General features: G+C 56.5%; 1 protein-coding gene across 1 annotated transcript; it reads left to right on the forward strand.

Moving 5' to 3' along the window:
* HCRTR1 (hypocretin receptor 1) lies at positions 456-9,958 on the forward strand. The gene is made up of 7 exons (XM_005676725.3): positions 456-1,268; positions 1,450-1,628; positions 3,006-3,249; positions 3,605-3,720; positions 5,376-5,602; positions 7,129-7,250; positions 9,087-9,958. Exons 1-7 carry the CDS (start codon positions 1,070-1,072, stop codon positions 9,275-9,277), a joined length of 1,278 nt encoding a protein of 425 aa, XP_005676782.1. The 5' UTR covers positions 456-1,069; the 3' UTR covers positions 9,278-9,958.

Below are 12,281 nucleotides of genomic sequence, written 5' to 3' on the forward strand. Positions count from 1 at the left end.
GTCGGCGCCAGGTGGGGATCTAAAGGAGAACCCCTCGTGCTCTTTCGGGGGTCTCCAGGGATCCGCAACCCTCCTACACACATCTGGGGTCGTCCAGGCCCAGCTTGGTGGGAGGGGTGGTCTGAGCGAGGGAGGAGCAGCGGGGTGCGAGGCCAGATTTATGAATGAAGAGGGCGGCCGGCGCGCCGTCCAGCGACCCCTAGCGGCCGCTGGGGCTCATCGCGGTCGAGGGATTCAGAGTGAGGACTATCTGGGGCCCGGGGTGCTGACCCTCTCAGCCCCTGGGCCTGTGGCTCTCCCCTCGCTTTCAGGGAGGCTGTCAGCTCCACCCTGCACCTCCACCCACACCGTGTGTCTGTGTGGGTGTGTGTTCACTTAGGAGGGTCTGGCAGGTCTGGTGGGCGGGGCCTGGGTCTCTGAAAGCCTCCCTTGATCATTTTTTTACAACCCCGAAATTCAAGCCCGCGAACTGACTCAGGAGAAAAGGTGTTTGCAACCAGGATGGCTTCTCCTTCCTAAGCTGTGGTGTTTGGTGGACTCAGACAGACCATAGTGGCCTTGGGACCTTGAGCAAGGGGCTCAACCTCTCTGAGCTTCTGTCTCTTCTACAAAGCGGAGCTCTTAATAGTGGTAACCCGCAATGGCGAGGAAGCCAGCCAGTTTCTGGGTAAAACCCTTGGCGTTCATTAGAGGTAATTTCTCCTCACTGGCCCTGTGAGGCAGGTTCAGTTATTACTCTACGAGATAGATGGGGAAACCAAGGCTGAGAGGTGAGTTGACCAACTGGTATGAAATGGGGATGCAAGGCTTTCTCCAACCATTTCAGGCTCATCCTAACCGACATGATTGGGAGAATTAAGACAGAGCTTATCTGCGCGTAACCCAGCACACTCCCTAATGTTCCCTTTCTTCCTTCCTTCCTTCAGAAGGTTTGGGGCTGGGACCCTAAACACCTGAGCGCAAGACTGGGCCCCCCCGCCCCAAGGGAAGTGGGCTGAAGCCTGGCCCAGGTGCACCCCTCCCTGGGGAGAGCCTGGGATGCCCGTCAGCCTTAGTGGCTCCTGAGCTCATGGAGCCCTCAGCCACCCCAGGGCCCCAGATGGGGGTCCCCACTGAGGGCAGGGAACGGTCCCCGGAGCCTCCAGACTACGAAGACGAGTTTCTCCGCTATCTGTGGCGTGACTATCTGTACCCGAAGCAGTACGAGTGGGTCCTCATCGCAGCCTACGTGGCTGTGTTCTTCGTAGCCCTGGTGGGCAACACGCTGGGTAGGTCTCTAGGTCTCTGGGGGTGCTGTGGCGTCCCCCTGGGGACTGGGAGGGGTCTTGGGCCTCACTTCTCTCCCCAGTCCCTATCGAGTAGTGTGGGGAAGGGTCTCGCTGCTGGTGCCCAGCTGGACTGGGCGTGGCTCTGCCTCCAGCCTCATCTCTTCCCCCGCTCACCCTGCAGTGTGCCTGGCCGTGTGGCGCAACCACCACATGAGGACGGTCACCAACTACTTCATTGTCAACCTGTCCCTGGCCGACGTGCTGGTGACGGCCATCTGCCTGCCGGCTAGCTTGTTAGTAGATATCACTGAATCCTGGCTCTTCGGCCATGCCCTCTGCAAGGTCATCCCCTATCTACAGGTGAGCTCCGCCTAGGTGACCCTCGTGATCCCTCTGACACACCAAGCACAACAACCATGGCCTTGCTAGGTCTCAGAGACCCTTAGTCTTGACTTTCAGATGGTGGCTCAGTACCTCGACAGGGTCACGCTCTACTGTCAGCAAGGGCAGGCTACCAGGCCTGACACTTAAGGACACAGACACAGCCCCACGTATGGATACAGAGATCCCCTCCAGGTCACACCTGCAGACATACACAGTCATTTGGGGACACATGTACAGTCGGGCACACGGTGGAGGAGACAGGCACAAGCTTGCGGTGACAGAGCGCTGGGCCTGCTCCCTGGTCCGGAGGTAGGGCAGATTTGAGGGGGCCTGCTGGAAAGAGTCTGCTCCCCTTTCCTCCCCTCCCACCCCTGACCAGGGCCTTCCCTTTCCCAGTGGTGGGAATCAGAATACCCAGTGGGGTTGCTGGGATGGAAGGAGGATTGGCCAGAGGCCAGGGTTTCATCCCTTGCCTCACCTCCCTATACCCCAGAGGGCAGGGGGCACTCCTGGAGCCAGTGCTCATCTGCATCTCTGGCCTTGGTTCATCTCTGCCTCCCAGAATGAGGACTCTTTTCCCTTACAGCCTGGGGAGAGGGATGAAATCCCAGGGCAGAGAGAATGCCTCTTGGTTTTCCCATTATATTGAGGTTTTCTGCTCAATTGATTAACTCCAGCCACCCTGAAAATAAAGACAGGCAGGTGAGGAAATTCACTTAAGGCAAGTTATTTAACCTTTCTGTTCTTCAGTTTCCTCATCTGTACCTTGGAGGTAAGAGTACTCACCTCATGGGTCATTGTGAGGATCCTGAGAACAGTGTCTGGCACGTAGTTATTTCCAAAAGTGTAAGTTATTACACCTGCTATGTGCCAGATCTCAGGCTGGATGTTCTCCACCCATAATTTCATTTGTTCTAAAAAGAATCCTGCCAGGAGGATGATATATTCTCACTCTGCAGATGAGGCTCAGAGAGAGTAAGTGATTTGACCAAATCTACCCTGGCAGTAAGGCTTCCCCTGTGGTTCAGATGGCGAAGAATCTGCCTGCAATGAGGGAGACCTGGGTTCGATCCCGGGGCTGGGAAGATCCCCTGGAGGAGGGCATGGCATTCACCGGAGTATTCTTGCCGTGGAGAATCCCATGGACAGAGGAGCCTGGCAGGCCACAGTCCATGGGATCCCAAAGATTCGGACATGACTGAGTAAGCACAGCACAGCACCCAGGCCTAAGTGGTGGAGTCAGGATCAGCGCTGCACCTGGACGCCTGGTATTTCTGGGCTGTGAGCTCCATCACTTACCCCATGTCTCCGGGCGGCCCCCAAAATGATGGACATTGTGTCCCCATGGGGCAGGCCGTGTCTGTGTCCGTGGCAGTGCTGACCCTCAGCTTCATCGCCTTGGACCGCTGGTATGCCATCTGCCACCCTCTGCTGTTCAAGAGCACTGCCCGGCGTGCCCGGGGCTCCATCCTGGGTATCTGGGCTGTGTCGCTGGCCGTCATGGTGCCCCAGGCTGCGGTCATGGAATGCAGCAGTGTGCTGCCCGAGCTAGCCAACCGCACCCGGCTCTTCTCCGTCTGTGACGAACGCTGGGCTGGTAAGAGCGGAGCCTTGGGAGGGCACCTGAGGCGGGCTCTTCTGGGACACATACCCAGCGGTAGACATCTCCCAGGGCACTTTTGCAGTGGGCACCCCCGGGTGTGGCTCTCTTGGGACGACTCTAGAACAGGCATCCACCAGGGTTACCTCCAGGGTGGGTACCTCCTCTAGGGTGGACATCTGTGCCAGGGTTCCTCCAGGATGGACACCCGTGGGCTGGGTAACTCCAGGGTCTCTCTGCCAGGGCTCCTGCATGGGGCTGAGCTGCTGGCTTTAGCTCTAGTTGCGGCTGGGTGGTGTTGCTAAGTGGGGCAGGCTGGGGGCCCAACCCTTCCATCTCTTGGCCCCTGCAGACGACCTCTACCCCAAGATCTACCACAGCTGCTTCTTCGTCGTCACCTACCTGGCCCCGCTGGGCCTCATGGCCATGGCCTATTTCCAGATCTTCCGCAAGCTCTGGGGCCGCCAGGTGAGGCCCACTCTGGTGTCACTGTCTGGTCTGGGAGGGCACAAGGGTCCTCATCTGAGGGAGTACACAGTCCTCTGCCTGCAGAACATGCCGTTCTGGCTGCAACCAGAGAGGCAAGGCCTAGAGACAAACTCCAGGCCAGAAGTGTGAGGGTCGGCCCTGGAACCAAGTAGTGACTGACACTGTTCTAGTAGCAGCAGCTGCCTGCCACTGCCCTAGTGACAGCAGTTATCGGGCACTCCCAGCCAGTCTTGTATCCTCTCCACCACCAAACATTATCCCCACCTCCATATATGACAGAACTGAGACCCAGAGAGGCAAAGCAACTTCTCCCAAATCCTTCACAGTGAGTGGAAGATCAGGGGCCTGGGGGTTCCAATGCTCGGTTCAGGGCCTCAGCAACAAGAATTGTACCTCTGTGCTGCTTCCCAGTTAGGCACTTGGCTTGTGGTGTCTTCACAACGATTAATATTTAACCAAAGAAGCAGTATTACCCACAATACAAACACGGAGTAAGGGCAACCAGTTTGCCACAGCCAATGAGTAACAGCCTTCCTGGTTCCAGAGCCTTCCTTCTCTCCTCTATTACGAACTGACCGACAGCAAGTTCCATGGGGTGGAGTGTGGTGTTTGCCAAGGGAAGGGGTGCTCTGTGGCCCTTGGCACTGGCACTTGTGGGGGTGAGTCCTGGATCAGTGCCTGGACAGGGAGAGGATGCCAGCCTGAACACGAGCAGGCCTGTGGTCCACCAACACTTGCCATCTGCTCCTCTCAGTCCCCCAGTCAAGATGGCAGGAGTCACTATCCTTACCAACAGGGAAAAGTGCAGAGTGAGGGAAAGTCACTCAGCTGTGTTCGACTCTTTGTGACCCATGGACGTACAGTTCGTGGAATTCTCCAGGTCAGAATACTGGAGTGGGTAGCCTTTCCCTTCTCCAGTTCTGATGTAGATTCTCAAACATTGTGCAAAGTGAAAGTTGCTCAGTCCTGTCCGACCAACAGGAAAAACCAAGGCTCAGAAAAGAAAAGTGAGTCACATACCAAGGTCACATAGCTCATGAGCGCTGAGCTGGCCCTGGGCCTCAAGTTGCCTGAACTCCAGCCCCATGCCCTTTGCTGTAGGGTGATCCGGGTGTCTAGTGTGGGAGAGGCTGTGAAGGCGTCTGTGCTGCTCCAGGAGCCCAGAATCATCATAGGCCTACAGGCACCGACCTAGGCTGGGACCTGTGGTCTGAGGCCCAGGCCATTCCATGCTGCCACCTGTTCACCCCTTGCTTGGGCCTCCTAGAGTCAGGCACAGGCCAGGGAAGGCACAACTCATCACCACTGAGGAAAGATGGTTGGGTAGCTAGGAGGATGTTCAGGCCCCAGGCTGTGACCTGGGGACTCGTCGAGGGTCCTCTACCTCTTCTACAACTAAAGGCCAATAACATGTTCCCAAGAGGTATATTGTGGGAGGGCTCACAAGAAGCTAATGGAAAAACAGAAGTATACTCAAGTCCAGAATATTGGTCTTTATCATGATTATTAGTTCCTTCCTACTGCAGGGGTTTGTACTCTTGCTCACTTCTGCCCTGCCCCAGAGTCCAGCCCAGCAAAGCAGAACACCCCTCCCAAGGGGCTGTACCCACAACTGCTGTCTGTGTGCTGGACAGATCCCTGGCACCACGTCAGCCCTGGTCAGGAACTGGAAGCGGCCCTCAGTCCAGCTGGAGGACCAGGGGCAAGGCCTGGATGCAGAGCCCCAGCCTCGGGCCCGCGCTTTCCTGGCTGAGGTGAAGCAGATGCGAGCTCGGAGGAAGACAGCCAAGATGCTGATGGTGGTGCTGCTGGTCTTTGCCCTCTGCTACCTGCCCATCAGTGTCCTCAATGTCCTCAAGAGGTGAGAGCACATGGGGAGCAATTAGGGGTGGGGAGAGGTGATAGAGTCAAGAGAAAGGAGATTTCTCAGCTTTAACGAAAGGACTGGCCCACTGCTCATTCACTGTGTTTCTCTTTTTTGAGCCTCAATCTCCTGATCTGTAAAATGGGAATAACCCGCCTGCCTCCTAAGGCTATTGTGAAAATCCTCTCATCTGTTCACTCAGTCATCAGGTTGTAGGGGCGGGAACAGAGTGAACAAGTGCAGGGTACAATGTCCTGCCTTGGTGGAAATGACATCTGGTGGACATGAATGGACATATTAATATATTACAATGTCAGCCAGCGATAACTGCTAGGAAGAAAAAAATGGGGAAAGGGGATAGAAAGCGACAATTACTGAGATTGGTGGCGGTTTTTAAAAATCTTTTTTTTTTTTTTTAAGATGTAATGGTTTTTAAAAAAAGCCTGAGAAAGTGACAGGGGTTTTCCCTGGTGGCTCAGACGGTAAAAAAATCTGCCTGCAATGCAGCAGACCTGGGTTTGATCCCTGAGTTGGGACGGTCCCCTGGAGGAGGGGATGGCAGCCCACTCCATTATTCCTGCCTGGAGAATCCCCATGGACAGAGGAGTCTGGCAGGCTACAATCTATGGGGTTGCAAAGAGTCGGACACAGCTGCGTGTCTAAGCACAGCACTGTGTGCTCAGCCCTCTGCTGGGCACCAGCGTGGCTTGCCGGTGATTGCCTGGGGTCCTCTGGCTGAACAGGTGGCTGTGGTGGTCCTTCCTTCCCCACTGTCCCCCCACTCTCCTCAACTTTAAGCAAAGGGCTTTAGAATTAGAACGGGGTCCAAATTCTGCATGGTGACAGGCCACCAGACCTGGGTGTCTCATCGGTGGAGTGAGGAGGATGAAGGACTTGGGCCCTTCGGGGTGCTGGGGTGAGCTGGATGACGAGCCCAAATGAAGGGAGGGACCACGCCCACGGGTGTCTGGAAGAGCAGAGAGGCCGTGGTGGGGTGGGGGTGGGGAGGGCCAAACACCGGGCCGTTGCACAACGTGAGACAATCTGAGCGTGAGTTTGTGCTCCGCCACTTCCCAGCTGTGTGGTCTTGGGCACATCACTTTGCTTCTTTGAATCTGTTTCTCTATTTGGAAGTCGGATGATGTCTATGACTCACCATGCTGGTGTGAAGACAGATGATAAAGGGGAAGGGGAGCCCTAGGGGATCAGACGGCCAGTGACTGAGCAGAGGTGCCCTGGCTCCTGCCCCTAGGCCCACTTCGGCCGTACGCTCTGTGCTCAGGAACCCCAAACTGTGGTCAGGAACCTAGACCAGAGGCTCAGGAAAAGGCCATCTGGTGAACAGGAGGGACCGTGGGACTCCTGTACTTTACAGCCATTCATGAGCTGTGTGACCATGGCCAACTCACTTTCCTTTTCTGAGTCTTGGTTTTCCTATATGCTAGATGAGGATGGTGACTCCTGCCCGACAAAACACACACACACACACACCCCATTTCTGAGTGTCCTGCCCCTGGTCCTAGGGTGTTTGGGATGTTCCGCCAAGCCAGCGACCGGGAAGCTGTCTATGCCTGCTTCACTTTCTCCCACTGGCTGGTGTATGCCAACAGCGCTGCCAACCCCATCATCTACAACTTCCTCAGTGGTGAGTGGACTGGAGACGCAGAGTAACAGAGGGTGGCAACAGTCCCCAGGACAGCAGTCTCCGCATCTCCAATCCAGGCTGAATAAAGCCTGCTCCCTCCTGGAGACTGTGACCCTGCTCTGGGCACCCCCACTCAGGGGGGATGGGCGATGAGGAGTGGGAGACAGGCCACACTCCCAGTAGTGGCCGAAGAAGGTGTCCAGCACCTGGGTCCAGTTTTGCAGATGATGCAGACCAGTGGGTGGGCGGGAGCACTGGGGGTGGGCCAGCTCCCCTCCACCCCTGCCTGACACATGCAGAGCAGCACGGATCAGCCAGTCTGGTTGACACAGGCTCCAGATGGAGCCCCTGTGTGAAAAGGTGACTGCATAATGAAGGCATGGAAGGAAGGAGGGCCACCAGCAGGGGCAGCCCAGAGCCAGGAAGTGGCTTCCCCATGCCCAGCTAGACACATACTGGCAGTATGGCCAGGATCTGGAGGGGCTACCCCTGAATCCACCTGCCTCCAGCACCAGCCCTGTCACTCTCCAGGCATCTGTGGGCCCCTCTCCCTGCAGGTCTCCTCTCCCAGCTGTCCCACAGCCCCCACCCCCTTCCACTACCTCCCAGCCTCAGGGCGGAAAGGCCCCACCCCAGCCCCCGCCTGGGCTCAGCAGAGTGTGACTCACCAGACCTCTGACTTGGACCAGGCCTGAGAACCAGATGACTCTTCAAGCCTGGACACAAAACGATTTTTGCAAAAACGTTGAAAAGTTAAAGGAGGGGCCGGGGTCAATAACTTAGCTTTCACCGAGACTAAAGAATCACTTAACAAAGGCTAGCCACTGGTTTCCGGCTCGGAGAACAGAAACGACCATGTGATGGAGAGCATTCCTTCACTGACTACATTTACTGAGCACCCACTCTGGGTTGGGGGCTTCCCTGGTGGCTCAGACAGTAAAAACATCTGCCTGTGATGCAGGAGACCTGGGTTTGATCCCTGAGTTGGGACGGTCCCCTGGAGGAGGGCATGGCAACCCACTCCATTATTCTTGCCTGGAGAATCCCCATGGACAGAGGAGTCTGGCAGGCTACAATCTATGGGGTCGCAAAGAGTCAGACACAGCTGCGTGTCTAAGCACAATACTGTGTGCTCAGCCCTCTGCTGGGCACCAGCGTGGCTTGCTGGTGATGAAACGTGGTTGTTCAGTTACAGCACTGTCTATTGCCTGGGGTCTTCTGGCTGAACAGGTGGCCATGGTGGTCCTTCCTTCCCCACTGTCCCCCCACTCTCCTAAACTTTAAGCGAAGTGCTTTAGAATTAGTCCAAATTCTGCATGGTGACAGGCCACCGGGCCTGGGTATCTCATCGGTGGAGTGAGGATGAAGGACTCGGGCCCCTCAGGGTGCTGGGGTGAGCTGGATGAGCCCAGGCACCGGACACAGCGCCTCATTTGAGCCACTGCTGCAGTCATCTTCACCACCGCAGGGCAGAGGTGGGCAAAGCCTAGCCACAGATGGTGAGCCCTGAGCCCCTTCACCTACACGCCGGCCGGGGTGGAGGTGACCTAAGGTCCCTGAGCCAGACGCCACGCTTTGAGCCGGGCTCAGAGCCAGAGCGCTGTCAAGGAATCAGAAGAAAATTGCATTTCTCCTTGGGAACCTGCTCCAGGGCCTATCCTCTCTCTACCTGGCAGGGGCGAGGTCGCCTTGGGGCTGTCTCCTGCCCGGGGCTACCCTTCCTCCCTCCACCCTCCGCCCCCCTTCACAGGCAGCTTGGCTGGAGCTATGTCGGTGTTCCTGGGCCGAAGGCCACCTCTGTCTGCTTATGGCTGCGTCTTCTGTCTCTCAACCAAGGCAAATTCCGGGAGCAGTTTAAGGCTGCCTTCTCCTGCTGCCTGCCCAGCCTGGGTCCCTGCGTCTCTCTGAAGGTCCCCAGCCCTCGCTCCTCTGCCAGCCACAAGTCCTTGTCCTTGCAGAGCCGGTGCTCCGTCTCCAAAGTCTCGGAGCATGTGCTGCTCACCAGCGTCACCACGGTGCTGCCCTGAGCGAGGGTCGTGCTGGTGGCTCTAGGGGGGCGTGCAACCTGTCCTCTGCCTGGGCTGCTCCTCTGGCTCCTGGGAGGCCCACCCCCACACCTCGTGGAAAGACTGCTGGTTGCAGTATGAGACCGCCTGGGGCGCCACTCCTGGTTTTCTGCCTGTTTGCCTCCGAGCAGTGTCACTTCCCTTCTCTCAACTGTGTCCCCAGTAGGGACACAGGTTGCAAGGATTAAGCACGCTCAGGATAAACGGAAAGCTCTCTGTAAACTGCAAAGCATTACAGACAAGATTATCATCTTGCTCCTCTCACTTGGCCATACCCCATGGTACCATCCATCGCCATCATCCTTCCAGAGTTTGGCCCGCCTCCCAGAGACCTTCTCCTACCCAATTACAGGTCTTCCCTGGAGTCTGCTTTAAGGGTCCCAGCAGGCATTTCCATCTGGTCCAGGGGCTCCCTAAAGCCCAGGCTGCACTTGGCAGCCACTCCTTGAGGCCTGTGTGAACTCATCTGAGCCCAGCCCCTCTCTGGTGGGAAAAGAGCCCCCCCTGCCCCTCACCAGGTGCCAAGTGCACACACCACAGACTGGACCCCGTTGACTGGTGGTGTCACAGAACACTCTCCATGTGGCTGTCTGGCAAGGAGGCTAGCAGCCTGAAGCAACTGTCATTAAAAGCCTGGCACTGACTATTCTCTTTCCTTGTCATTGCACAAAATCTGGGCTTCTTAGGTTAGGAGGGAGAAGGCAGGGAGTGAGAAGCTGGGGAGGGGGGGTCAAGGCAGCATTGGAAGGCAGCTCTCTGCTGACCCCTCCCACATCTTGCCCCCGACACACTGAACCCCAGGTGGCTCCTGGCCAGGCCTCGGGGCTCACAGGCTGCTGCCCCTCACGCGGCACGATCCTGGTGCCAGGACCTCAGTCGTGGCCACACCTGTCAGCTCCTGGGCCCAGGAGCCTGTGGAAGGTGAGGGGGTGGGCAGAAAGCAGGGTTAACCAGTTTACTGTTACCTTCACTTTCTTGGAGATCAGGGCTTGCATTTCTTTTCTGTGAACTTACCGAATAAAAAGAGAAAGCCAGGGACTGGGCTCGACAGGCTCCATCTGCTACCAGATGATTAGAGGGCAGCTGGAGGCCCTGATCCTCACGGCCAGAGCAGGAGGTGGGATGCCTTCTGAAGGGCTCTCTGCTGGGAGGAGCGGCAGACAGCTGGCAGAGGCTGGCTCGGCCCTGTGCACTGCCGGCTCTGCTTAACCTGATTAATGACCTCGCCCGTCAGAAAATGGGGCAAAATGCAGCTCCTGCCAGGGACCCAGCCCAGGAATGCGTCAGCACCCCTCCTCGTGGGCAGAGCAGGTGGAAGGAGTGGTCTGCACCTGTCATCCCTCTCAGAGGACTCACCAGCCCAGCTCCTGTGAGTCGTTGCCAGGCGGGATGGGGTGTCCCACCCATTCTCCACTCGCCTCCCTCTGGCCTTGGGACCCAAAGTTGTTTGTCAAGTTTGTAGCCAGGCTTGGGGGTGCCGTGTGGTAGAACGAGGCGCGACGGCTGGCCTCCAAGCCTAGAAGCAGCCATGACCGTAAGGACACAGCCAGGTCCTGGGCTCCTCAGTCCCAGCACATGACTGGTACTGTTCTACACGTGGGTTTCAGTAGACACATGGCTCAGTGGAGCAAAGAAACAAGAGAAGCTTCCCCTAATGTCTGCATTTCTATCCGACTCTCTGCTGGTTGAGCCCAGCATCATGGTGGGCCTCGGGCCTCCGTTTTGGGGGACTCGGATAATTCTGGGGTCACCAGGGATGAAGCTCAGTGAAGAGTTCTGAGGAGCCCAGGACTATGTGACCTAGCGAAGGGAGGCCCTGGGGGGAAACGCAGTGACAGGTTTCAGCTTAGGGGGCTGACATGCTGAGGGTGAAACAGGTTCTAGGTGGCCCGAGAGAGAAAACCACAGCCAATGGGTGAGGTTTCCAACGTGGTGGGATTTGGGATCCATATCAGGAAGGAGTCCCTATTAGTCAAGGAGGAAATGGGCTGCCTGGAAAGGCACTGAATTGTCACTGGAGGTTGGCAAGCAGAGGCCAGACTGACAGTGGAGTAGATGGAGGGGGTTCTAGCTCCAGGTGGGGACTGGCCTCTGGGAACTGGACTCCATTTAACTTGAGGATTCTAGCACAGCAGCAGCCAGAAGAGAATGGGGCTGAACGCGCTCAGCCTGACACACCTGCCGGCCTCACTGAGCCGTTTCCCCAACCAAGCATGGAGGAGAGCCTGTCTCGCTTATCTTCACCCCCCAGAGTGAAAGGGTTAACTTGCCACTGCCCATCATCAAGTCTCCCTGGCAAGCCAGAATGTCTGGTGTCTTGGCTTCTGATTGAGATCTTGTCAGATCACTATAGACGTTTGGCGTAGGCCGATTATCATGCTAAAGACCCAGCTGGTAAGTACAGATGTTTGTGCTTAATAAAAATGGGGGGAAAGTTATGACTTCATAAATGCAATTTGTCTGGAAGATAAAACTAGGGCTTAAGATGATAAAAGGCCATGCTGTGAGAAGTCTGGGGTGGTGGCTTCTAGCCCAGAATGCCAGCCCTAAAACTCTTATAAAACACACAGTCAGCCCCTTGGACTGAACCAGGCAGGCCCTGACACTTAACTTCACTCAGGTAAGTGACAGCTGCCCCATGAAGGCCATGCCCTTTGAGTTGTTTCTTTCTGCATAGCATGGTACACAGCAGGGGTCCCCAAGCTCCAGGATCTAATGCCTGATGACCTGGGGTGAAGCTGATGGAATAATAATGAGAAAGTCAAAGTGAAGTCGCTCAGTCGTGTCCGACTCTTTGTGACCTTGTAGACTGTAGCCTACTAGGCTCCTCTGTCCATGGGATTCTCCAGGCAAGAATACTGGGTTGCCATTTCCTTCTCTAGGGGATCTTCCCAACTGAGGGATTGAACCTGGGTCTCCTGCATTGCAGGCAGACGCTTTACCCTCTGAACCACCAGGGAAACCC

The sequence above is a fragment of the Capra hircus genome, chromosome 2 (genome assembly GCF_001704415.2).
Source record: "Capra hircus breed San Clemente chromosome 2, ASM170441v1, whole genome shotgun sequence".
Classification (NCBI taxonomy): domain Eukaryota; kingdom Metazoa; phylum Chordata; class Mammalia; order Artiodactyla; family Bovidae; genus Capra; species Capra hircus.